This window comes from Drosophila novamexicana, unplaced genomic scaffold, assembly GCF_003285875.2.
Source record: "Drosophila novamexicana strain 15010-1031.04,08,12 unplaced genomic scaffold, DnovRS2.1 tig00001385-arrow-arrow-pilon, whole genome shotgun sequence".
In the NCBI taxonomy this organism is placed as follows: domain Eukaryota; kingdom Metazoa; phylum Arthropoda; class Insecta; order Diptera; family Drosophilidae; genus Drosophila; species Drosophila novamexicana.
The window spans coordinates 1,034,120-1,055,040 of record NW_020824853.1 but is presented as its reverse complement, the minus strand read 5'-3'; the positions used below and the strand labels follow the sequence as shown (position 1 = coordinate 1,055,040).

At 45.9% G+C, this 20,921-nt stretch overlaps 6 protein-coding genes across 7 annotated transcripts; 3 read left to right on the top strand and 3 right to left on the bottom strand.

Annotated features, from left to right (window-relative positions):
• The first annotated feature begins 103 nt into the window (after nucleotides 1-103).
• Nucleotides 104-1,988, top strand: LOC115767327 (asparagine synthetase domain-containing protein CG17486). Its single transcript, XM_030711570.1, has 2 exons — nucleotides 104-541; nucleotides 597-1,988. The coding sequence occupies exons 1-2, from the start codon at nucleotides 168-170 to the stop codon at nucleotides 1,966-1,968; spliced, it is 1,746 nt and encodes a 581-aa protein (XP_030567430.1). The 5' UTR covers nucleotides 104-167; the 3' UTR covers nucleotides 1,969-1,988.
• A 67-nt stretch (nucleotides 1,989-2,055) lies between these two features.
• Nucleotides 2,056-4,120, bottom strand: LOC115767328 (probable FAD synthase). 2 transcript variants are annotated; one of them, XM_030711571.1, is made up of 3 exons: nucleotides 4,023-4,120; nucleotides 3,178-3,781; nucleotides 2,056-3,098 (listed from the first exon to the last, which is right to left on the bottom strand). In XM_030711571.1, the coding sequence occupies exons 2-3, from the start codon at nucleotides 3,712-3,714 to the stop codon at nucleotides 2,799-2,801; spliced, it is 837 nt and encodes a 278-aa protein (XP_030567431.1). In that variant the 5' UTR covers nucleotides 3,715-3,781; nucleotides 4,023-4,120; the 3' UTR covers nucleotides 2,056-2,798. The 2 variants fall into 2 exon arrangements, with proteins under 2 accessions (XP_030567431.1, XP_030567433.1); XM_030711573.1 differs by having other exon boundaries at nucleotides 4,019-4,115.
• Nucleotides 4,121-4,328: 208 nt separating this feature from the next.
• LOC115767396 (T-box protein H15) lies at nucleotides 4,329-6,852 on the bottom strand. Its single transcript, XM_030711659.1, has 2 exons — nucleotides 6,541-6,852; nucleotides 4,329-5,550 (listed from the first exon to the last, which is right to left on the bottom strand). Exons 1-2 carry the CDS (start codon nucleotides 6,692-6,694, stop codon nucleotides 4,520-4,522), a joined length of 1,185 nt encoding a protein of 394 aa, XP_030567519.1. The 5' UTR covers nucleotides 6,695-6,852; the 3' UTR covers nucleotides 4,329-4,519.
• A 676-nt stretch (nucleotides 6,853-7,528) lies between these two features.
• Nucleotides 7,529-8,228, top strand: LOC115767375 (probable 39S ribosomal protein L49, mitochondrial). Its single transcript, XM_030711634.1, has 2 exons — nucleotides 7,529-7,652; nucleotides 7,707-8,228. The coding sequence occupies exons 1-2, from the start codon at nucleotides 7,602-7,604 to the stop codon at nucleotides 8,187-8,189; spliced, it is 534 nt and encodes a 177-aa protein (XP_030567494.1). The 5' UTR covers nucleotides 7,529-7,601; the 3' UTR covers nucleotides 8,190-8,228.
• Nucleotides 8,229-8,460: 232 nt separating this feature from the next.
• On the bottom strand, nucleotides 8,461-10,789 carry LOC115767374 (breast cancer metastasis-suppressor 1 homolog). Its single transcript, XM_030711633.1, has 3 exons — nucleotides 10,383-10,789; nucleotides 10,075-10,319; nucleotides 8,461-10,010 (listed from the first exon to the last, which is right to left on the bottom strand). Exons 1-3 carry the CDS (start codon nucleotides 10,582-10,584, stop codon nucleotides 9,648-9,650), a joined length of 810 nt encoding a protein of 269 aa, XP_030567493.1. The 5' UTR covers nucleotides 10,585-10,789; the 3' UTR covers nucleotides 8,461-9,647.
• Nucleotides 10,790-11,104: 315 nt separating this feature from the next.
• Nucleotides 11,105-12,640, top strand: LOC115767379 (protein YIPF1). Its single transcript, XM_030711639.1, has 4 exons — nucleotides 11,105-11,660; nucleotides 11,728-11,934; nucleotides 12,018-12,110; nucleotides 12,168-12,640. The coding sequence occupies exons 1-4, from the start codon at nucleotides 11,217-11,219 to the stop codon at nucleotides 12,462-12,464; spliced, it is 1,041 nt and encodes a 346-aa protein (XP_030567499.1). The 5' UTR covers nucleotides 11,105-11,216; the 3' UTR covers nucleotides 12,465-12,640.
• The last annotated feature ends 8,281 nt before the right edge of the window (nucleotides 12,641-20,921 follow it).

Sequence of the window (20,921 nt, the reverse complement as noted above, 5' to 3'; positions counted from 1 at the left end):
AAAAGCAAAATGGCGAAATGCCGAAAAGCAAAAACACAAAATGGCGCAAAACGAAAATTACTCAAAATGGTGCTGTGCAATAACATTTCCGCTCAATTGAACCGGTTCGGAAAGCGCACGCACATGCCAATGTTTACATATCGTACATTTGGCATTTTGAATTTGTAATGTGCGGCATATATTGTGGAATAAGCCGTAATAATGATGATGCCAGTTGTCATATGCACAGCGCCTTGGAGACGCTACTACACAATCGCGGACCCGACCTAAAAGACAAGCTCATCGTGGACAATGTGCTGCTGGCCGGCAACGTTCTGTGGCAACAGGGCGCCGCGCCACAAAAGCAGCCCCTAGTCAAGGAGGATCTGGTGCTGCTCTTCAACGGAGACTTGTACAATTTAAATGAAAAGAAGCCCCCAACCCAGGCAGACAGCGCCTGGCTGCTGGAACAGCTAATCAACTGCAAGAGCAGCGACGATGCGCAGCTGTTGGCGCTGCTGCAGCGGCTCGAGGGACCCTACTGCCTGATCCTCTACAACAGGTACAACAAATACCCGACCAGCATAAATCATTAATGCATTAACCAATTTCCGCAGACGTGACCAGGTTCTGTACTTTTGCCGCGACGCACTGGGCAGAAATTCGCTAATCGTCGAGCGGCACACGCATTGCCTCAAGCTGATGAGCACCTCGTGCCACGTGGAGCAGCAGGCGCCGGCTGCCTCAACGGAGCTGCCGCCACTGGGCCTGTACAAGCTGCATGTGGCGGAGCTCGACAAGTGCACATTATATCCCTGGCAGCAGCTTAACAAGGACACAGAGCAGCAGCTGGCGTTGCTGGACGCTGCCATGCTCTGGAGCACAAGGCTGGAGCGGCTCATAGCGCCGGCATGGCTGCTCGACACGACACAGACACAGGTGGCCAGCTACGATCTATACGAGCTAGCCGCCGCCGAGACAGTGCAGCTGGAGCCGGAGGCGCTCTACAAGCGTCTGCTGGAGCATGCGCCTGTGCAGCAGGCGATACGCAAATTGGACGAACTGCTGCAGCATTCGGTGGCGGCACGTGTGCTGCATACGGCGCCCGTTTGCCGCAGATGTGCCACAGCTGGCAGCTGTGCTCATGCCAAAATCTCCATACTATTCTCGGGCGGCATTGACTGCAGCATACTGGCGCTGCTCGCCGACAAATATGTGCCGCAAACGGAGCCCATCGAGCTCATCAATGTGGCCTTTGAGCGGCTGACGGCAACAGCAGCCGGGCCGGCTCAGCAGCCGGAGAGCAAATGGAATGTGCCGGATCGCCAGACTTCGCTACAAACGCTGGACGAACTGCAGCGCCTGTGCCCGCAGCGCAACTGGCAGCTGCTGCAGGTGAATGTCAGCCGACGCAAGCTGCAGCAACAGCTGAGCACGCACATCCGCCAGCTGATCTATCCGCTGCAAACGGTGCTGGACGAGTGCCTGGGCTGTGCCTTCTGGTTTGCCGCCGCCGCGCCCCAATCAACGGCACGCGTTGCACTCCTGGGCAGCGGCGCCGACGAGCTCTTTGGCGGCTATACGCGTCATCGCAATGCCTGGCGGCGTGCCGGCAGCGATGGGCACTCGCGTCAGCTGGCCGTGCGCCAGGAGCTGGACATGGACTGGCAGCGCATACCGGCAAGGAATCTGGCGCGCGACGATCGCATCATTGCGGACAGCGGCAAGACGGCGCGCGCCCCCTTCATCGAGGAGCATCTGGCCAGTTTTGTGCGCTCACTGGCGCCACAGCAGCGCTGCTGTTATAGTCTGGCCGAGGGCGTTGGCGATAAGCTGCTGCTGCGCCTGTACGGCCACAGTCTGGGGCTGCGCGAGGCGGTGCTGCTCAAGAAGCGGGCCATACAGTTCGGCTCTCGCATTGCTGACAAGAGGCAGCAGGCGGCACAGCAATCCGACTATCTGCGCTTCGAGTCCTTGCAACTGAATTGATGGCGCACAATATTAATATGCACATATGTTTAAGAACTAAATGCAAACAGACTGTATCGAAAAATTCGTTTTTTAATATACATTTTATTAGAATGCCATTACAAATCACAAACTGTGTCAACTAACTTACATAACTAGCACTTAAATCCGTTTTAAAGCTGTTCTCAAGCAATATTCGTTGCATTCTGATTGTTAATAACATATCAAAATGTTAACTGCCCGCAGAATTTGATTTGTATTTCATTTAAATGGGCTATTCAAACGCTAAGGGCACTCGGCATAAAGCTGCTTGTAAACATTTGACATGCATGTTATAATGTTGTCGTACTGCTTATGTTAACTTGATGACATTAGATACTGTTGCGCCTGTTAAGCTTTACATGATTGAAAACTGTTAACCGTCTGTTACGACATTTAGCTGCTAATGTGGTGTGTGTTCAACTCGCGCAGGCTTCACTGTACACTGCTGGCACGAGTTAATTGTCGAGCATGTCTGCGGTTTCAAATGTTTAGCAGAAAATTGCCAACAGCTGCAGAATCTTGCAGTTAACTCGAAAATGGGTGTGCCGTGTAATGAATGCCAGCGCAAAGCTAGACAAGATGCATACACATACATATACATATGTGTGTGTGTGTGTGTGTGTGTATTGATAATTAGTATATTGTGTGTTTAGATACACACTTGTGTTTTAAGTACATAAGGACTCGCTTGTTTAGAAACATATGTACAAATTTCTTGCAGATAAAAAAAAAGTAATTATGAAGATATTTACAATACAATTGCACTATTGGCGGATTCAACTAGTTTTTGGAGGCGGCAAATGCCTCGACTATTTGCGATTAAGGCGACCGGCACGCTCCGTTGTGGGATCGGCTAGCTCCCAGGCGGGCTTGAAGCAGGCAACGGCAGCTGCTGCAGCAGCAGCAGCAGGATTCGCCGGCGAGCAGCTGCTGTGCTGCAAATGCGGATTGGGCAAGGTGTTGGACCTGTAGCCAATCGATGTGTAGCCCTGCGCATACAGCTGGCAATAGGGCACCTTATGCATGTGAATATAATGCCAGATGTCATGATAGCTCCACTCCAGCAAAGGATTCAAACGCATTATATCCGGCCAGTCGCTGTCCGTTTTCTGCAAATCATCAACAATTAGACTTTGTACAAAACAGAGCGAGAGAGAGAGAGAGAGTGGGAGAGAGAGTGCGACGCACCTGCATGGGCTGAAGATGCTGACAATAGGGATCCGTATTGCGGCTACCGACAAAGACGGCCTTGATGCGCGGCATATCCTCCGTCATGTGGGTGAGCGCCACCTTCAGCGAGTCCTTATATTTAATTAGATTAACATCGTACCGGCGCACGCAGTGCACAACAAAATCATCGATTTCGGCAAACGAATCATCCGACTCAATATAAAGCATCGGTATGTCACGGCTGGCGATGCCATGCTCCCGGCAATAGCGCATCAGCAGATCCAGCAGCACGGTGCAATCCTTGCCGCCATTAAAGCAGAATATCAACTGGCTGACATCATAGAGACGCAGAATCCGGTCAAAGAACTCATAGGCCGCACGGACGCGCCGCTCCATGTGCAGGCGTGTCGCATCTGTGATTGTCACGGGATAGTCATCATCGTTGGACATGCTCCCGTTGCAATTGCTGGACTTGTTGTTGTTGCTGCTGCTGCTGCTGTTGTATATGTCAAGAATATTGGAGGACTGTTGTGTCTGTATGCAGCATTTATTCATTTTGCTTATATATTTAAATCCTGCTTCACGCTGGATCGGAACGTGCGACTCTCCTGCTGGACGCCACCTAAATAAGTAGAACGTGCGCGCGAATTATAACAATTGTTTGACTACTACGACAACTTTCTCCAAAAACTGACTCTGTGTGTGTGTGTGTGCGTGCGTGTGTGTGTGTGCACAGTGTTGCTTTTATATAATAATTATTAGCATTAACAATAGCTTTGCGGATTCGCGTTATCTGCTCCGCAAATTACATCACATGCACGCTTCACACACACACGCACACACACACACATACACCTACCTACTTTTATACAAATGTTTGATGTGTCCAGCACGTTATTAATATTCAAAAAGCGTTAACATTGCTTTTGAATTGATTTTTTTTTGCCTTAATCTCTAGCAATAAGTGCTGCACAGCGCTGCCCATAAGTTCTAAAAGTCAGCTGATGCGTGCAAGTGCTGCGCTAGCTGGTTAAATTGCAGTCTGGCAACGCTCTGTTGCTGGCAGTGCTGTAAAATGCGTACAATACAACATTTGAATTTGTTTGCAAAAGCGTTTTATTTGCATTGCAATGCATACATATATTTTGTTTTATCTGCTTTTTACATATAACAAATGTGTGTGTGTGTGTGTGTGTGTGTTTGTGTGTGTTTAACTTTAACAAAAACAATGCAATAATTGCGTTAAACGCCTAAACAATACATGTACATTTAGTTGCTATATATAACAAATGGGCACTGTCGGTTGTTTGTTTTTTTTTTCTTTTTGTTTATATTGTTTTTGTTGTTGTTTTGAGTGCGCCTAAACATCCACATTGTCCAGGACATTGTCAATGAGTCCGACAACCTTTTGACGAAAGCGACGATTCTGCTTGCCGCTCATCTCCTTCAGATACGGATGCAGGCTGATCAAAAACGAATAATCCGCATCCGGCTGCGCTGCCGCCGTCGGCGTCGCTGCTGCTGCCGCTGCTGCAGGTGGTGCAGGTGTGCTTGCAGCTGGCGGCGTTGTTGCCGCGTGTCCCAGATGCGTCAACATGTTGCTGTTGCTGTTGTTGTTGTTGTTGTTGTTGTTGCTGCTGTGGTGCAGATGCTGCAACTGCAACTGGCTGTTGCTGCCTTTGAGCCACTCGGCCACCGTCCAGTCCATGTTGTTGCGCAGCGCCGCAGCCATTGTCACCGGCAGCGTGACCAGCGAATGCTGCGCAGCTGCCGCAACAATTTTGTCAGCATTTTGCTGCTGCTCCACTTTGATGGACTGCAGGCGCAGCGGTGTCTGCGCCAGCTGGCTGGCAACTGTCTCCTGCTCCGGCTCATCCTCGTGCTGCTCCTGCTGCTCCTGGTCGAGCTCCTCCTCGGAGACCTGCACATGCGCCGGCTGGCTGTCAATGCTGTCTTTGGTGTTATCGTCGCACTCGTTAACCTGATGCGAATGATGATGCTGCTCCTGATGTTGCTGCTCCTGATGTTGATGATGATGATGATGCTCGAGCAGGCGCATGTGTCCAATGCGCGTCATTGGCTGCGTGCTGAGCGCAGCGGCCGCAAGAAATGTTGCCGCCGTCGTTGAGGTGCTCGGCTTGCGCAAGACCATGCCACCAGCATTGTTGGGACTCTGATTGGGATTGGGATTGGGCATGGCAATCGCATTCGCACTGGATTGGGCGGGCAACTGTTTGTGACAGGCGCGCGACTTTGTATAGGGTATCAGAAACTGCAGATATTTGGATAAGTAATATTTGCGTTTGCCGCGACCCGTCGAGGTGCGCGCCGCCTTCAAGGATCGCAGGAAGCTGCTGCGTATGGTACGCCAACGTTCCCGGGAGTTACGCACTGCAATGCATGGAAATGGAGATGTATTCGTTATGTGGCACGCAGCAACTCGAGGTATACCCTATAAAAATATACATACATACAGCTAGAAAACTAAGGCTACAGTTGAATCAAACCTACTCCCCCCCCCTCTTTATTCGTCTTCTTCTTCATATTCTACCCAAAACTATCAACACTTCTAGGTAATATGCCTTTAAATAATTAAAATATAAAACATAAGAATTCGCCGCAAAACATAACCTTAAAATAGTCAAGCTCTTAGGAAACATAACCTCAAAGAAAAAAAAAGACTGCTTGGACTGCTTGCCATAAATATTTGCTGTAAAAAACACAAGCACACAATGTCTTTTGCTCTAGGGGATATTACATGTGCAGTGCTGTAAAACACAGCATGGCAGCGGTGTGCGGCAACAAGTGTTGGTTAAGCCTGCAGCTGTTTACATGCAGGGTATTTCCACTGCGCTGCGGTTGCTCAAACTGTTTTTTTTTTTTAATAACATGCCAAAAGCAGGCAGCAACAACAACAACAACAACAACAACAAGAAGCGCAGCAACAGCGACTAATTGCATGCAAACGCCGCGCGCAGCTATTGCTGTGTGTGACACAGTGACACACCTATACACACACACGCACACAGACACGCACACAGACACACGCATGCATTTGAGCGTCGAGTGCAAGCGAGTAGGCACGACTACAAATTGCGATTGCATTGAAATCACACGCACACACACACACACAGCAGCAGCAGCAGCAGCGAAAAGCTTGCATCATAGGCGCGCGCCAACACACACACACACACACATACACACGCGCGCGCACACATTTGCACAACAAATGAGCACGCAATTGCAAAAAAAAAAACAAAAAAATAAACGAAAATGGAAATCTACAAGTGCAGCAGCAGGCTAGATGAAAACTTTTTTTAGCCTGCAGCACGTTTGCTTTTGTTCACATATAGATACATATGTGTGTTTGGATTTTAGCACCTGTATCCTTGATTTCATTGGCCACATGTTGCCAGGCCTTCTGCACCTCCTCCTTTTTGCTATAGCCCGGATGTGTATAGTTCCATAGGCATGCCTGATTTTCCACCAGCTGCACGAATTTCACATTGAATACGGGATCATCCTTGCGTGCCATGCTAACGCTTTACAACACTGACACACTGCCGCGGCACCGTTACAATTGCAGCAGGAGCTAGCGCAACGCACATTACACGCCTATTTTTTGCTAGCGCAAAAACAACAACAACAACAATTTCAGATATTGCACGCGTGCTCTCTCGCTCTCTCTCTCTCGCTCTCACTCGCAGCTGCAGCGGCGCAAATTGCGGCGGGCAAATGCAACAAACGGTATAATAAAATAAAATAAAAAAAATTAATTGTTTTGCTTGTGGGTGGGGGGTATTTTTTATTATTTTGTTGTTGCTGTTGTTGTTGGTTTTTGTTTTGTAAATGGGCAACAGCAACAACTTGTCGCAACGAAAGCGCCGAGAAAACTGAAACCGAAACTGAGCGTAAAAAGCTGACAAATAAAAGCTGCAACGTAAACAATGCCAAACGGTTGGCGGCTGCTGCTGCTAGAATCAACATCAAATGCAGCAAAAAAAAAAAAACGGCAACCAGCAACAACAACAACAAGAGCAAGAGCAAGAGCAACAACGGTTAACGAAGCAGCTGCAGTTGCGGCGATTCAAATAAGCTTGTGTTTGCATATCTGCATTTGTGTGTGTGTGTGCAAAAAGCTTTGGCTCTAACGGTGACGTCGCTGGCGGCATTTGTTGCACACAAACGCACACACAGATGCAGGCGCGCGAAATGCAATGCAAATGTATGCACACACACAAGCAAACGCACACGCGCGCATGCTTTGACCAATTGTGTTCCTGTGTGCGCACAAAAAGGCGCCAATAACGAACTGGCGCACTTTACAGCACTGCAAAACGCGCAGTGGCAACGCCGCAACTGTTCAGCCAGCGAACTAGTTCCGCAACAGCGCATATGTAACACAATTTTGTGTTTTCCTCTTTTGCTGGAAATCAATTTGAATGAAAATCATGGCGGCCAGCGCAAAACGAATGCTCAACAGCCTGACACAGGTGAGTGCCACGACGCCCTGGCAACAAGCTTAACCACAATAAGCACATTTGCAGCTGGTGCGCTCGCTGCACACGCAACCCGCCAGCTTGTCCAGTTTCCGCTCGTCCCGCGAGCTGCAGCCGCTCGAACAGTATCCAGAGGTTGAGATCGTGCACAATCCGCCAGAATGGAAGTTTGTGGAGCGCCTGCTGCCGCCCGCCACAGTGCCACAGCCAATTGCCAAGCCGGCCTACCCCTCCGGCTGGCAGCCACCGAAATCCGATGGCCTGGCCAGCGGCTATTTTGTGGCCCGCACCAAAAACCACATGGTGCCCGTCTATCTGCATACACGCTATCGCGGCCAGCGTCGCCTAACCGTTGTGCGGCGCGTCCACGGCGACATCTGGGCTTTGGAGCGCGAGCTGCGCGCGCTCGTGGAGCGCGCCCGCAATGGCAAGCTGTGCGCCACGCGCGTCAACGAGCTGTCCGGCCAGATCCACATCCACGGCGACTATGTGGATCTGCTGCGCACGCATCTCAAGCAGCTGGGATTTTAGCTTAGATCGCATACAAATTACTGTCAATAAACACAATTCATTATAAGTCGGGACTCTGGACTCGGTTTGTCGCATCTGGTATGTATATATACTCGGATTAGATCAATTTCCAAGCTCTCGCTAGCTGCAAGTTTCTTAAAGATTCCCATAAACCAACTTCTTCGATTCTAATCGCAGGTTGAGGCAATCCTTTTCACTGACTCGATCCTTTTCTGGCAGAGATTGCACCTCAAAATGTTGTTCCTCCATTATCTGCAATCCCTTTAGGTGATCCAATGTCGGGGGCATGTCCTCCATTATCTGGAATCCCTTTATGTGATCCAATGTTGGAGCCCTCCCCACAAGCTCGCCTCTCCCCAAGCCAGTTCCTTTGATATTTTATGCAAATTTCGATTCGATCCCACAAAATTTGAACTTTATCCAGTGAATTTCGATAAAAGTGGTTTGTTTCCACGCATTTTCCACCCTTCAAGGTGAAACTTTTAGCGCAAACTAACAGGAAAATAATGCGAATTTCACGGTTTGGGCTATTGTTTAATAATTTGTTGTTTATGATCCAAACAGACCACACATAGAGCTGTATATATATGTATATAAATATGGATCTAAACGAATCCAAAGCAAAGCCGACGAAAACTAAACAAAGAGCTCTATTTACATATGTCTCGGAAATGAGAGCTTCCACAAACTGAATTGAAACTTAAATTCCTTTTGCGAACAACTCCATACAATACACATTTAATATTCATAGTATATATATCTATATATATATCTAATATCTACTTAAAGTTATATAACATCTAGATTCTTAGCTTGAGCTGATCAAGAAACAAAAGTTTGCTTCGCTTTACATTAATGAGACAAAAAAAAAGAATTGGCTTTATTTAGTGTACAGATCTACACTTATATATATATCGAAATATATATATATATATATATGTGTCATTATTGCAAGTCGTTTATACTGAATGTGTGACTTTTCTACACGGTTTTCGGGACACGATCATTGTGGATGGAGGCGCGGGGGGAGGGCAGAGGATATTGGCGCTCTATACGTCTATATATATACAAAGTTATGCGCGTACATAAATACATAAATGTATGTATATATATATATTTATGCTACAATTTTGACTTAAGTTTAATTTGCTTCGGGCTTCTGGGGGATTGACATTCGGTTTGTTGTTTCTTATACTAGAGACAGTAAGAGTTTAGTAGCATAATGGCTCGCAACAATAATCGAGCGTCTGATTATTACAATCATAATCAACATCAACATCATCATCATCAACAGCATCATCATGATCATGAGGGGGGCAGCGAATAACAGGAGTAACGCGGCTTGGGTCTGGTTATGAGAGCATTTGCTACCTTACGCTGCCATCAGGTAAGCTCCTTGTTGCGTGCACGTGCACGGGCACGGGCACGGGCATGGGCATAGGCAGCGGCACGCCACCGTTATCCATTGGCGCCCGCCATGGCCGTGGCAGTTAGCGGCACACCCACCAGGCCAGTAACGCCGTGCGGCATTGTTGGGGCAACGCCCGGCGTTGCTGTCACGGCCGCCGTGGAGGAACGTTTCAGCGCCTTGCGTATAATCGTCCAGTCCTCCATAATATCCTCCTCGCGCAGCATATATACAACATAGGGCCCGGTAACGGTCACGGCCTTTTTGCGTCCCGGTCCGCGTACTTTGCTCTGGCGCTTGTCATTGCCCCAGTCATCCCAGGAGATGTCGACATTGTGTCGATCCTCTTCGAGGCGTCGTATGCGCTCCATTAGATCCTCGCGCAAATTATCCGCCGCCATTTGTTTCTCGCTCTGCCAAAGCAAAAGTTGTTTCAAAACGCAGCACGATACGGAAGATTAGAGCCCGAACACTTACCTCAAAGTGCTGGGATGCGGCCTGCTCCTCGGACAGATATTTGTGTTCGATATTCTGCAGGCGAAACTTGCGCAGCACATCGGCGACCTCGATGCGCGTCCGATACACCTTGTCCAGCTCCTTTTGAGGCTGCACAAACTCCTCGGATCGACCGGAACGCACATCTGACAGCTGCTGTTCAATGAGGCTGATGCGTTCGTAATAATATTGTTCGCGCAGCTGGCTAAACTGTCGCTCGAGGCTGGCTGTAGATATGATATGTGCTCAGCGGTTTGTGGTCATGGATTATTGACAATTTTGCTGCTTACCCAGATCCTCTATGTGCTCGGCGCGGCGCAGCTCAATTTCGGTGGCATCCATTTCGGAGGAATCATCGGAATCGCATTCATTTGCCTCCTCCTCCTCCTCCTCCTCGTCGGAGGTGTCGTGTGCCTGGCTGGAATTGGAGCGCTCCGACTCCGCGCCAGAGACGTCGCCCTCCGCATCCGATTCGCCATTTTTAACTGGCATTTGGATTGTACTTTTTGGTTTGGGGAGCGGGGCTGTTTGTTTATGGTCCTTTGATTGCAAAGGACGGCTGTCGGCTTGTCGGCTGCGCGTTTGTCGCCCTTCTGGGAAAATGATATTCTTGTTATTTTCAGCAGTTTGCCTGCGATTTAGTAAATTATGTGGAAATTTACTGGCTGCGAATATTGTTTTGTACTGCAGCTGCAAAAAGTGTTGGCTGACGACGCAAGCCAAACAGTGCTGCATAGCGCGGCACTATCGATTATTATTGTATTCTATCGATAAATTGTTTAATACTCACAAAGATATTCGTTGTCGCGCTACTTGAGTGCTTAAATGATAGCATACAAAAATGATTTCATTTTAGTATATGGTTAAATCAATCAGCAAACATATGTGTTGTCTTGGGCGGCCACACGTATGCAAATGTTGTGGGAAAAAATACCAAATGCGAATACCAAAACGGATGCAAAAAAAAAAAAAGGCTTTGGTCACACGCACGCGCCAAGTAAACAGCTGACGTCGGAGTGTGAGAAAAAAAGCAGATCGAGAAAAACAAATAGGCACTGCGATAAATACGTGTAATTTTTAGTAAAGAGCGTGAACAAATTATATTGTAGTGGCATCAGCGAGCTATGGAAACGCCAACCACCGATGATTTGCTACAGTTTCGCGACTATAGCGCAACTAACAGCGGCACACCAGCACAAATCAATGTTAACTCGCCAACGCATGCAACTGGCGGCGGCGGCGGCGGCGGCGCACAGCGTCAACGTGGAGATCCGCTCTCGGATCTCATCTACGATATGAGCAACTCGGCCCAAACAATGGTCGGCGGCGGCGGTGGCGGCGGTTCAGCCGGCGGATCGGGCGCACCAGCGGATGGAGCCGCTGGCGGTGCACGTCTCTCGTTTCTGACCATTGAGTACTATCAGCAGTTCTTCAACGTGGACACGTATATGGTGCTCGAGCGCATTGTTAACTCAATGATACCCAAGCGGGCCGCTGCCAACTATTTGCGCATGAACATTGGCGAGAATCCGGATCTGTACGGACCATTTTGGATAACCGTAACGCTGGTAAAGCACAGTCACAGTCACAGTCACGCCTTTGATATACATACACTCACATGCGGCTCGTTTTCAGATCTTCTCGATAGCGATTAGCGGCAATCTTGCCAGCTATTTGCAGCAGGCGAACGACAGCTACCATTGGCACTACAATTTCCACCTGGTCTCGTATGCGGCCACCTGCATCTTTCTCTATGCCAACATATTGCCGGCCGTGCTCTGGGCTCTGTTCAAGTACAGCCTGAAGCCAGTGGATGAAGCGGATGCCGTCGAAACGGACAGCGTTAGTTCGAAACTCATAATAGTTATTTGCTCTACTCTCTCTCTCTCTCATTCTCATTGTTATTCTCTGTCTTGCTCTAGCAGGCCAGCTATACGCCCAGCCTGTTGTCGCTCATGTGCATCTATGGCTATAGCCTGGCCATTTATATACCCGTCTCCATACTCTGGGTGATCAATGTGCGTATGGCATATGTAAATGATGTGAAATTTGTTTAAATATGTTAACATTTGCAGATATCATTGCTACAGTGGCTGCTCGTTATAACGGCCGCATTGCTTTCCGGCACGGTGCTGATCGCGGTGCTGACGCCCGCTCTGCGCAACTCAAAGTATTCGCTATTCCTTATCATTGGCATACTGAGCGCCCATTTCATATTGGCCGCCGGTTTTCTGCTCTACTTCTTTCACAGTCCGCCGGAAGCGGCGTTGGCCGCAAAGCCAACGCACGCAACGCTGCCAAAAGCCGCCCTACCAAAATTATCCACCCAAGCGGTGGCCGGCGATCTGCCGCCGGGCAATCTTACCGGATAGACCAGAGCGAGCATTCCAAGCTAAGCAAATATCGTTTGTTCTTTGTACATTAAGTTCCAAATAATTATACCCATTTTATTTTGCACGCTTAACTACAATTTTGTTGATCGCCTAACGAGACGTCAACAGCTGCCGGCTGTTCATTTCAATAAATTCTTAAGAGTTAAGTCTAGAAATGGTATCGCGTTTTTCTGGCTCACCCAAGATTCCCACAAACGTCAGGGACACATCGGATGGAACTTCTCGACAAACGTTTTATTCTTGATTTATATAAGTTATAAGAATTTTTCTATATGAATATGTGCATATTGTTAAAACTCTGTGAAGCGCGCAGAGATGTCCGCTCAAGCGGCGTGTCCGCCCAATAGAGTGTTATGGGTGTGGCCCCATATACACATATACATAAGGTTTTATGTGCTTGTCAAAAGGATTATGCAAATACCACATTCATTTCCTTCTGAAAAAATCGCTGAGTACAGTCTGGCATCCGATAACGGACACGCGTTGCGACTTTTGGATTTGCTTGTGTTTTTTTCTCCAATATAATATTAATAAAAAAATGCTTGCATTCATAATCAGCCCGAATTGTGCATGGCCTGTCTTTCACTCTGGTTAACTTTAGCGTGCGTCTACTGTACACACAAAAGCTGCTCAGTTGTGCCCAACTTTTTCGAGTCTTTCACATGAGTTTCGCCCAAAACTCCAAATGTGCCCCAAATGTGCCGATTGTTGTTGCTGCGTGGAGCATCACTAATTTCCTAATGGCCGCACATACACATACACACACACACACACACACACACACACACACACACACACACACACACATACACACATACACGCACACATAGGCATTGGTATTCCATATGGAGAGCCTGCCCTGCGGTGGGCTGATTTGTGGGTTGGGTCCTTTGCTGCCAGGTTGAATTCTTCCAAGCACACACACGCACACACACACGCACACACACACACACATACACGCACACACGCACAAGCACACACATACCCTTGTAAAGGGTATTATGATTTTGTCATAAAATGTGTGACGCATAGAAGAAGAAGACACCTCCGATCCCATAAAGTATATATAGTATATATGTTAGATCAGCATCAACCGCCGAGTTCCGTCCGTCTCTCCGCCCCTCTGCCCATCCGTCTGTCCATCTTTCGGCTTCTATAACTAGTCTCGCAGTTTCTGATTCCGTCATTTCCGACATTCTGTTGCGGACAGAAGATATGTGGGAACCGTTCGGATCGGATATCTATATCATATAGCTGCCAAAGGAACGATCGGTTCAAAATGAAGTACTTGTATGGAAAACTTTTTTGTTTCTCGAGATATCTGGCCCAAACTCGGCATTCATAAGTTTAACTATGAACCACATATATATACTAAATCCTATCAAGATCGGCCCACTACAACATATAGCTGCCATAGGAGAGATCGGTCGAAAAGTTGGTTCTTGTATGGAAAACTTTTTTGTTTCTCGAGATATCTGGCCCAATTTCGGCATATATAAGTTTAACTATGAACCACATATATATACTAAATCCTATCAAGATCGGCCCACTACAACATATAGCTACCATAGGAAAGATCGGTCGAAAAGTTGGTTCTTGTATGGAAGGCTATTTTGTGTTTTACGATATCCTCATCCAACCAATAGTGCATATAAAGAATCGGTCGAAAGCTGAGTTTTGGTATGGCAAAGCTTTCGGAGTTCCGCGACAAATATGTGCGAGGGTATTTAGTCTTCGGCTTGCCGCTGAATATGCTTGCACCCTCAACGTATCCTCAATCCTGTGCATTTCTTGCTTTGGTGAATTTTATTCGCTTGGTTTATTTATTCCAGCAATGTGCAAATTATTTGCATCCAAATAAACAGGGTGTTCCCTCTAAAAATATTGATGCAAATAAAAGGTTTAGAGAAAAATGGAAAACCTTAAGCCTCAAGCAAATGTAAAGAGTTATTTGCATACTTTTGTCGCACTCAAATTATAAAACAAACTCCGCAAATATTTTTAACTATTAACTTGTAATTGTTTTCTTTGTGTTAAAAGTTATTCATAGACAGAAAGATTACTTATTGTTCAATTTTCAAGAAATATCAGCTAACTAACACTAATTGATAATCCCAACAATAGCATTGGTCATCAGGTCCAGGTATTACTGTACGGTGCTCGGAGGCATTGCTATAGAAATGTCACCCTGTATTTCGTATGCATACCTCCTCTTGACGTAAATGCGTGTTAACATAAGTACAGGGCACACTCACTAAATGATACCAGCTGCCTTTTTACTAAATCTCATTTTATTCGCAATTTACATATATACTTAAATATATTTAAAAAAAAAATATATATACTAAATATGGATAAAAGTGACTCTATATTCTTACAATCTATGGGAGCTAATGTCTGCGTATATGGAATTGGGCATACTTATGCATATAGATAGTTAGACTAGACATTACAGGGTGTCTGCTAGCCGAGCACTTTTTCCCACAACATACTCTTGGTACACACACACACACACACACACGCACACTTGCAAACATATGAAAGTGGAAATTTCTCAATTTCGAATGCAAATATTCCAGCATTCAACGCATCGTTAGATTCGTCGTTTGTTTTGCTTCTTTTATGTTAATACCCTGTACAAAATGTCTTAGAGCAGGTATAACAGTTCTATAGTATAGACATGGCACACCTTAAGCATAAATCGAATATTTTCGAAACTAAATAAATTTCGTAAAGTATTGTAGCAAGTCATATATTTGGAATGTTCTACGCTTTGAATGCCTAGCTACATGCCTTAATTTGGGACGCTTAGCCTTGGGCACGGGTATTTACACATCTTTTTATGGCATATTGAAGCCTTGAAAATTTCATTAGGATCAGACACGAAACACCCAAGTTATTGAAGAACGCATTGCGAATACATGGGAAAATGAAGTGCAAACGCGCATATACAGGGTGCCTGCTAGTCGGGCACTGCTTGGCTGCATTGTGTTTTTCGTGTTACCTACGCCTCGACAACCCTGGCCCACCCTCACGCTCTGAATGCCTCAAAGGTGCGAGCGAGATAGCAACAATTGGCTTGCGTGTACTGCTGCCCCCGTTGCGGGGCCCCTTGCCATTTGCACGCATATATTCATGCATGAAAATGCTGCTGACTTTGTATGTGAACGCAGAATGCGGCATGCCGCTGGCTTATGGGGCGTATACATCACGTCGTCAGCAGCGGCTGCAGTTGACAATTTGTTTGCCAGCCAAATTGAAAATCAGCTTCAAACTCGATTGAGAGAAAATTTAATTGATTTACTTCCAGCTGGGGAAAAGGCAAGTCAAGCTTTAAGTATATACAATTTGTATAGATATTGTGATTTGCGCGGAACATGTGAATATCTTGAAAGTTTCAAGAAAGTATTTAACATGGGTACTCCAGTTGGGAGTACTCGACCAGCAGATACCCTCTCTCTCTCTAGCTTACTTCCATCAAGCACTTTGCTTTGCTTCCTTCAAAGATCTTTGAGAGAATTTTCTTTTATATGTACCAAGGGCAAGGCCGGGGTATACCCGCTACTATATATATAAATTAGTAAGTCAGTCTCACAATCATATCCAAAACTGATTGATTGCGAGTTAGCTTGTGCTTGTGCTTTATCAGTCAGTCAGTCTGTCGGTCTGCCTCTTAATTAATCCATTTTATGTATTTAGATGATTGACTGACAGACTGACAGACTGACTAATTATACAGATATGGGTATATATAGTTACAACGTCATTTAGACTCTCAATCATAGAGACTTATCAACTGACCGACTGACTGACTGACTGTTTGACTGACTGACTGACTGACTGACTGACTGACTGATGTAACGTATGGCTTGGTATGTACATTAATCAATCTGTTAATCGATTGGTCAATCGATATAAAACTGATTGATTGATCAGTTAATAATATATATAACTCATTGATTGATTAAGAGAGTGATTGACTGACTGATGTTTCGTATGTATTGGACGACTGACTGATTTATTATGTAAATATACATATAGTTATATTGATTAGTCAATCAGTTTCTGAATCTTATATAACACTGATTGATTGATAAACTGACTGACTGACTGACTGGTGTAACGAATGGCTTGCCTTGTGCCTTAATCAGTCTGTCCTTCAGTCAGGTATTCGGTCAATCAGTATTAACTTGATTGATTGATAAGTTACTCAGTGTCTCAATCATGTATTAAACTCACTGATTGATTTAGAGATAGACTAATTGTACCTCTATGCTATAGAATTTAGGCGAATGCTTCCGGCTCATATTCTTTCCCAACTGATTAGCATAAGTTTTGGCGAGGGGCACTGCACAAGCTTGTGCTTAAGGACTACCCCTAATGCCCGCGCACGCCCCATTGAAGGTACTCGTTTGCTGTCGTTGCGGAAACGGAAGTCACTCGACGTTCGCTGATTTTTTTTTCTTTTTTGAAATTAGCTAATGTGCAGCGGCTCGTGAAATTTACATAAATATATATATATATATATATTTGTTTGCGTCAATTAGTGGGCGTGTGTGTGGCTCCCACTCGGAGCCGCCCTCGTAATGCATGTGAAGCGTTAAAATGCCACTCGAGCCAAGATATTCGCATATGGCTGCGGCCCTGCGGGCGGCCTCTTTAAGTCGGCAGCCGTCGCGGGCAAATACAAAATGCGAAATGCAAATTGCATTTTCAAATTCCCAGTCGAACTGTTGAAGTAGCTCGTGGCCAACAGACCGTTAACTGTTTAGGATTTACGCAAATCCATTTTGTTACCAACTTATTCGAATTATAGGCGTAATATATGCTCTCCATATTGTTGCGTATTTTTATTGACCAAGACAAGAATAGAAGCCATGAACACGTAAGCAGTCTGTTTGGCAACAGACCGTTTCCATCAGCAGCAGATTTTGTTATCGCATTAAGCATTGCAAACGGCTTGTCCAGCTGTCATTGCCAGAACCAGTTGCGAATTACAAGCGTTAAGCAACGAGCAAAGTGCAGGCTGCTGACATTTTCGTTGTGCTTTTTTATTAAGTTGGTTTCAAATCTGATTTTGTAAAGCGCATAGTTTACTTGAACTTTACCTTTTGGCTTGGTTTTAAAGTTTCCGATTAGACAGCAATTACTCGAACCATATTTCATATGAAGGCAATCGTGTTCCGCCTTTTTTTCACACTCGTGGCTGAAATTTGCAGGCTCTTATGGTTTAGGAATTGTTTTTATTGTCAATCACTCGATCAATCAGTCAGTCAGTCATTCAGTCAATCAATCACTAAGTCAATCAGCCAGTCAATTACTCAGTCAGTCATTCAGCCAGTAAATCATTCAGTCAATCAGATAGTCAATCACTCAGTTGATCAGTCAGTCAATCAGTAAGTGTTTCAGTCAGTCAGTCAGTCAATCACTCAATCACCCAGTCAAGCAAGCAGTCAGTCAGTCAATTAGTCAGTCACTCAGTCAATCAGACAGTCAATCAGTAAGTGTATCAGTCAATCAGTTAGTCAACTAGCCAGTCAATCAGTCGATCAATCAGTCGATCAATCAGTCAGTAAGCCAGTCAGTCAGTCAGTCAGCCAAGCAAGCAGTCAGTCAGTCAATTAGTCTGTCACTCAGTCAATCATTCAGTCAATCAGATAGTTAATTAGATAGTCATTCACTCAGTCAGTCAATCTTGCAATTCAATTGGACCTGGCAAGGCCGGGTAATTTCTTATCGTGCAATAAAAAAGAAGAAATGTTGAACAAATTAGCGTAGGGATTCGCTTTTGTTCAGTCGAGCATAAGTAAAATATAACACGCATTGAATTGAGAGCCTGAAATTGGATGGTTACCGGGGTTACCATATTCTAAATAGGACATTTCCTTGGGGGGGCGTTTGCTCTGCTTCTTCCTCTTCTTCCTTTTCTTCTTCCTGCCTTGACTTGCGTAAATTTGATTTGCGTATTTTTATATTCTTAGCTTGTTAGCAGCTGTTCCACTTGTCAGCTGCACTTGTGGGCGGGCTGAGAGGGATTGAGCTGGAGGCGACGTGATTTGGATGTGATTCATCTGGCCCAGCTGCAGTCCAAGCCAGGTGAATGCAGCGGGCGAGCGAGGGGGTGGGGGTGGGGCGGCGTTGCGTGTGGACAGCCGGCCGGTGCGTTTGGGGCGTGACACAATTTCAGATGCGGCAGCTGTGTATCCAGAGTTCCGGATGCGTGTGCCGCACGCCGGACTCCGCGTCGAGGTGCTCCAGTTACCAGTTGGTCTGTGGACGAAAGTCTACACGTGCCTCGGCTGCGCCTGGCCAAAGTCTACACAGCAGCGAAAGCTTTTGCCGCCACGCTGCGAGCTTTGCGCAGTTGCATTGATTTTGTTGCAGGCAACGCCGTGCAACACACCGTGCAACACACTTGCGGCTTAGATAAGACGTGCCCCCACCCAGTGGTTGGGTGGCGCCTTTTGTGGCGCACGAACCGCATATAATTCCATTATTTATTTGAATTAATTGAAATTGTTCAAAAGGCAACTTCATTTACTTTCGCACGCCGCCCCGCCCACATCCTGTTGACCCGAATGTCAGCTGCGCTGCCTAATTGCAATTGACGAACCACCCAGCCCCTCCCCCTTATGGGTATTTCTAGCACTGTGAAGTCCTTTTGATGGAAATGTGCGGCCGGCTTTGATATAAATGCGGCATCTAGTCAATTATTAGAAACGGAAAAGCCAGAAATATATGAAAATATGCAAATGTTGAAGAGGTCTGGAAGACTGGAAAAACTCCAATAGGATAAACATTTTCCATATCAAAGCAAATGCTTGTAGAAATACTTGGTAATACTTAAGCTCTAACTGAGCTAGCCAAGGCTCTACATAGACCCTATGCCATATCTACATATATCCTTTTTCTAGTATACATACACATATGCAAAGCCTGAAAGCTTCAGGTTGGGTGGGGGAGTAAGTGAAGAGCGAGAACAGGTGAAAGGATAAGGCTACAAATTAACAGGTAAGTATTAAGGGAACAGCCCGATCAGAGTTTACTAGAGAAGAGAATATGCCAGGGCAAGCAGCTCCGAGCGCATATAGTATATATACTCTTGATCAGCATCAATAGCCGACTCGATCTAGCCATGTCCTGCCGTCTTTCCGAAACTTTTAGTGTGCACTTTAGATCCTGCTAGTGCTCGCACAGTACGTGTAATCGATAGCTTGTTCCGCATCCAAGTAATCGATAAATATCGATATCGAAATCGCATTCCTGAGCAAATCTCTTAGACCATATCTCACCAAACTTGGCATCTAGCTCCTGGAATAGTATATATATATATATATCAAGTATCTAGCTACAAATCAAAAGTGGGAAGGATACGTTTTCCACCACAATCTGAGCTTTAACGGTTCTTTAGGGTTACGCTAACAATCCCGTTATGTGCATTCAAATTGCACTGTTGCGGCTGCCATTTGCAGCTGTTGTATCATCTGGTAGACCATTAATTAGAGGTAACTACACTGCGCAACACAACAACTAAAGCCCTGCCCGTCGTACAGGCGTGTATTTTCAATTATTTTCAAGCGCACATGTGGTCACACTGCAAATGAAAGGCGCCATATAAGAAGTGCGTGTGCGTGTGTGTGTGTGTGTGTGTGCGGATGAGAGTATGCCAGCAATTACACAGATTATATGTGTGCTCCAACGATGATATGAGAGTGAGAGAGAGAGCCTCACACTCTAGCGAGGCTCGCATATATATAGACTTTTTTATATTATATATATGTACTACATATATATATATTTCTATTTTATATGCGCCTGCATTAAAGTTCGTTTGTGCCCGGCCCAACGTAAATGATCCAAATGCATTTGCAGGCAAATGAAATCGAATTGTGCTTTGGAGACTTGGTCCAGCTGCAGTCGCAGGCGTTGCGTCGCAGCTTTGCCTTTTGTGTGTAGAGTTTGCAGCTGAAAGCTGAGCGGAGAGCTTGGAGCTTTACGGGGCCCTGCTATGGTGCTGCCCTGTTTTCATTGTTGTAGTTCTTTTACCGTTTGTTTTTTTTTCCATTTTGTTTTTGTACTTTTTTTTTTTTTTTTTCTTTGCTGCTTCTGGCTTATGTTGAAGCACAACTCTCAACACAGGATACGTTGCGGCCGCTGCCGCAGCTGGCGTCGCCTGTGCTGCCGCTGCCGCTGCCGCTGTTTGGTGGGCGAGCTGAGCTCTCTCTCTCAATCAGTACGAGTCAAGCAGTCTTCGGCGTATCCAGCAAACGCGGTTCTTTTTTAAGCGCGTTTTGTATTATTCTACTCATATAATTTATCATTTGCGTCGCTGTATGATTTCTCCTTGTTTCGTAGTACACAAACAAACAAAATAAAAACAAAATAAAATACAAGTATATTAAAACAAAAAGAAAAACGAAAAACGCAAAAGAAAAA

Bases quoted from the DNA above. Each gene is read 5' to 3' on its own strand.
- LOC115767327 (XM_030711570.1), top strand. From the start codon at position 168: ATGTGCGGCATATATTGTGGAATAAGCCGTAATAATGATGATGCCAGT. The intron at 542-596 runs GTACAACAAATA...CAATTTCCGCAG, and splicing joins TGCCTGATCCTCTACAACAG to ACGTGACCAGGTTCTGTACT.
- LOC115767328 (XM_030711571.1), bottom strand. From the start codon at position 3,714: ATGAATAAATGCTGCATACAGACACAACAGTCCTCCAATATTCTTGAC. The intron at 3,099-3,177 runs GTGCGTCGCACT...GATGATTTGCAG, and splicing joins AGCATCTTCAGCCCATGCAG to AAAACGGACAGCGACTGGCC.
- LOC115767396 (XM_030711659.1), bottom strand. From the start codon at position 6,694: ATGGCACGCAAGGATGATCCCGTATTCAATGTGAAATTCGTGCAGCTG. The intron at 5,551-6,540 runs GTGCTAAAATCC...CATGCATTGCAG, and splicing joins CAATGAAATCAAGGATACAG to TGCGTAACTCCCGGGAACGT.
- LOC115767375 (XM_030711634.1), top strand. From the start codon at position 7,602: ATGAAAATCATGGCGGCCAGCGCAAAACGAATGCTCAACAGCCTGACA. The intron at 7,653-7,706 runs GTGAGTGCCACG...GCACATTTGCAG, and splicing joins TGCTCAACAGCCTGACACAG to CTGGTGCGCTCGCTGCACAC.
- LOC115767374 (XM_030711633.1), bottom strand. From the start codon at position 10,584: ATGCCAGTTAAAAATGGCGAATCGGATGCGGAGGGCGACGTCTCTGGC. The intron at 10,320-10,382 runs GTAAGCAGCAAA...TCATATCTACAG, and splicing joins CGAGCACATAGAGGATCTGG to CCAGCCTCGAGCGACAGTTT. The intron at 10,011-10,074 runs GTAAGTGTTCGG...TTGCTTTGGCAG, and splicing joins CCGCATCCCAGCACTTTGAG to AGCGAGAAACAAATGGCGGC.
- LOC115767379 (XM_030711639.1), top strand. From the start codon at position 11,217: ATGGAAACGCCAACCACCGATGATTTGCTACAGTTTCGCGACTATAGC. The intron at 11,935-12,017 runs GTTAGTTCGAAA...TTGCTCTAGCAG, and splicing joins ATGCCGTCGAAACGGACAGC to GCCAGCTATACGCCCAGCCT. The intron at 12,111-12,167 runs GTGCGTATGGCA...TAACATTTGCAG, and splicing joins CCATACTCTGGGTGATCAAT to ATATCATTGCTACAGTGGCT.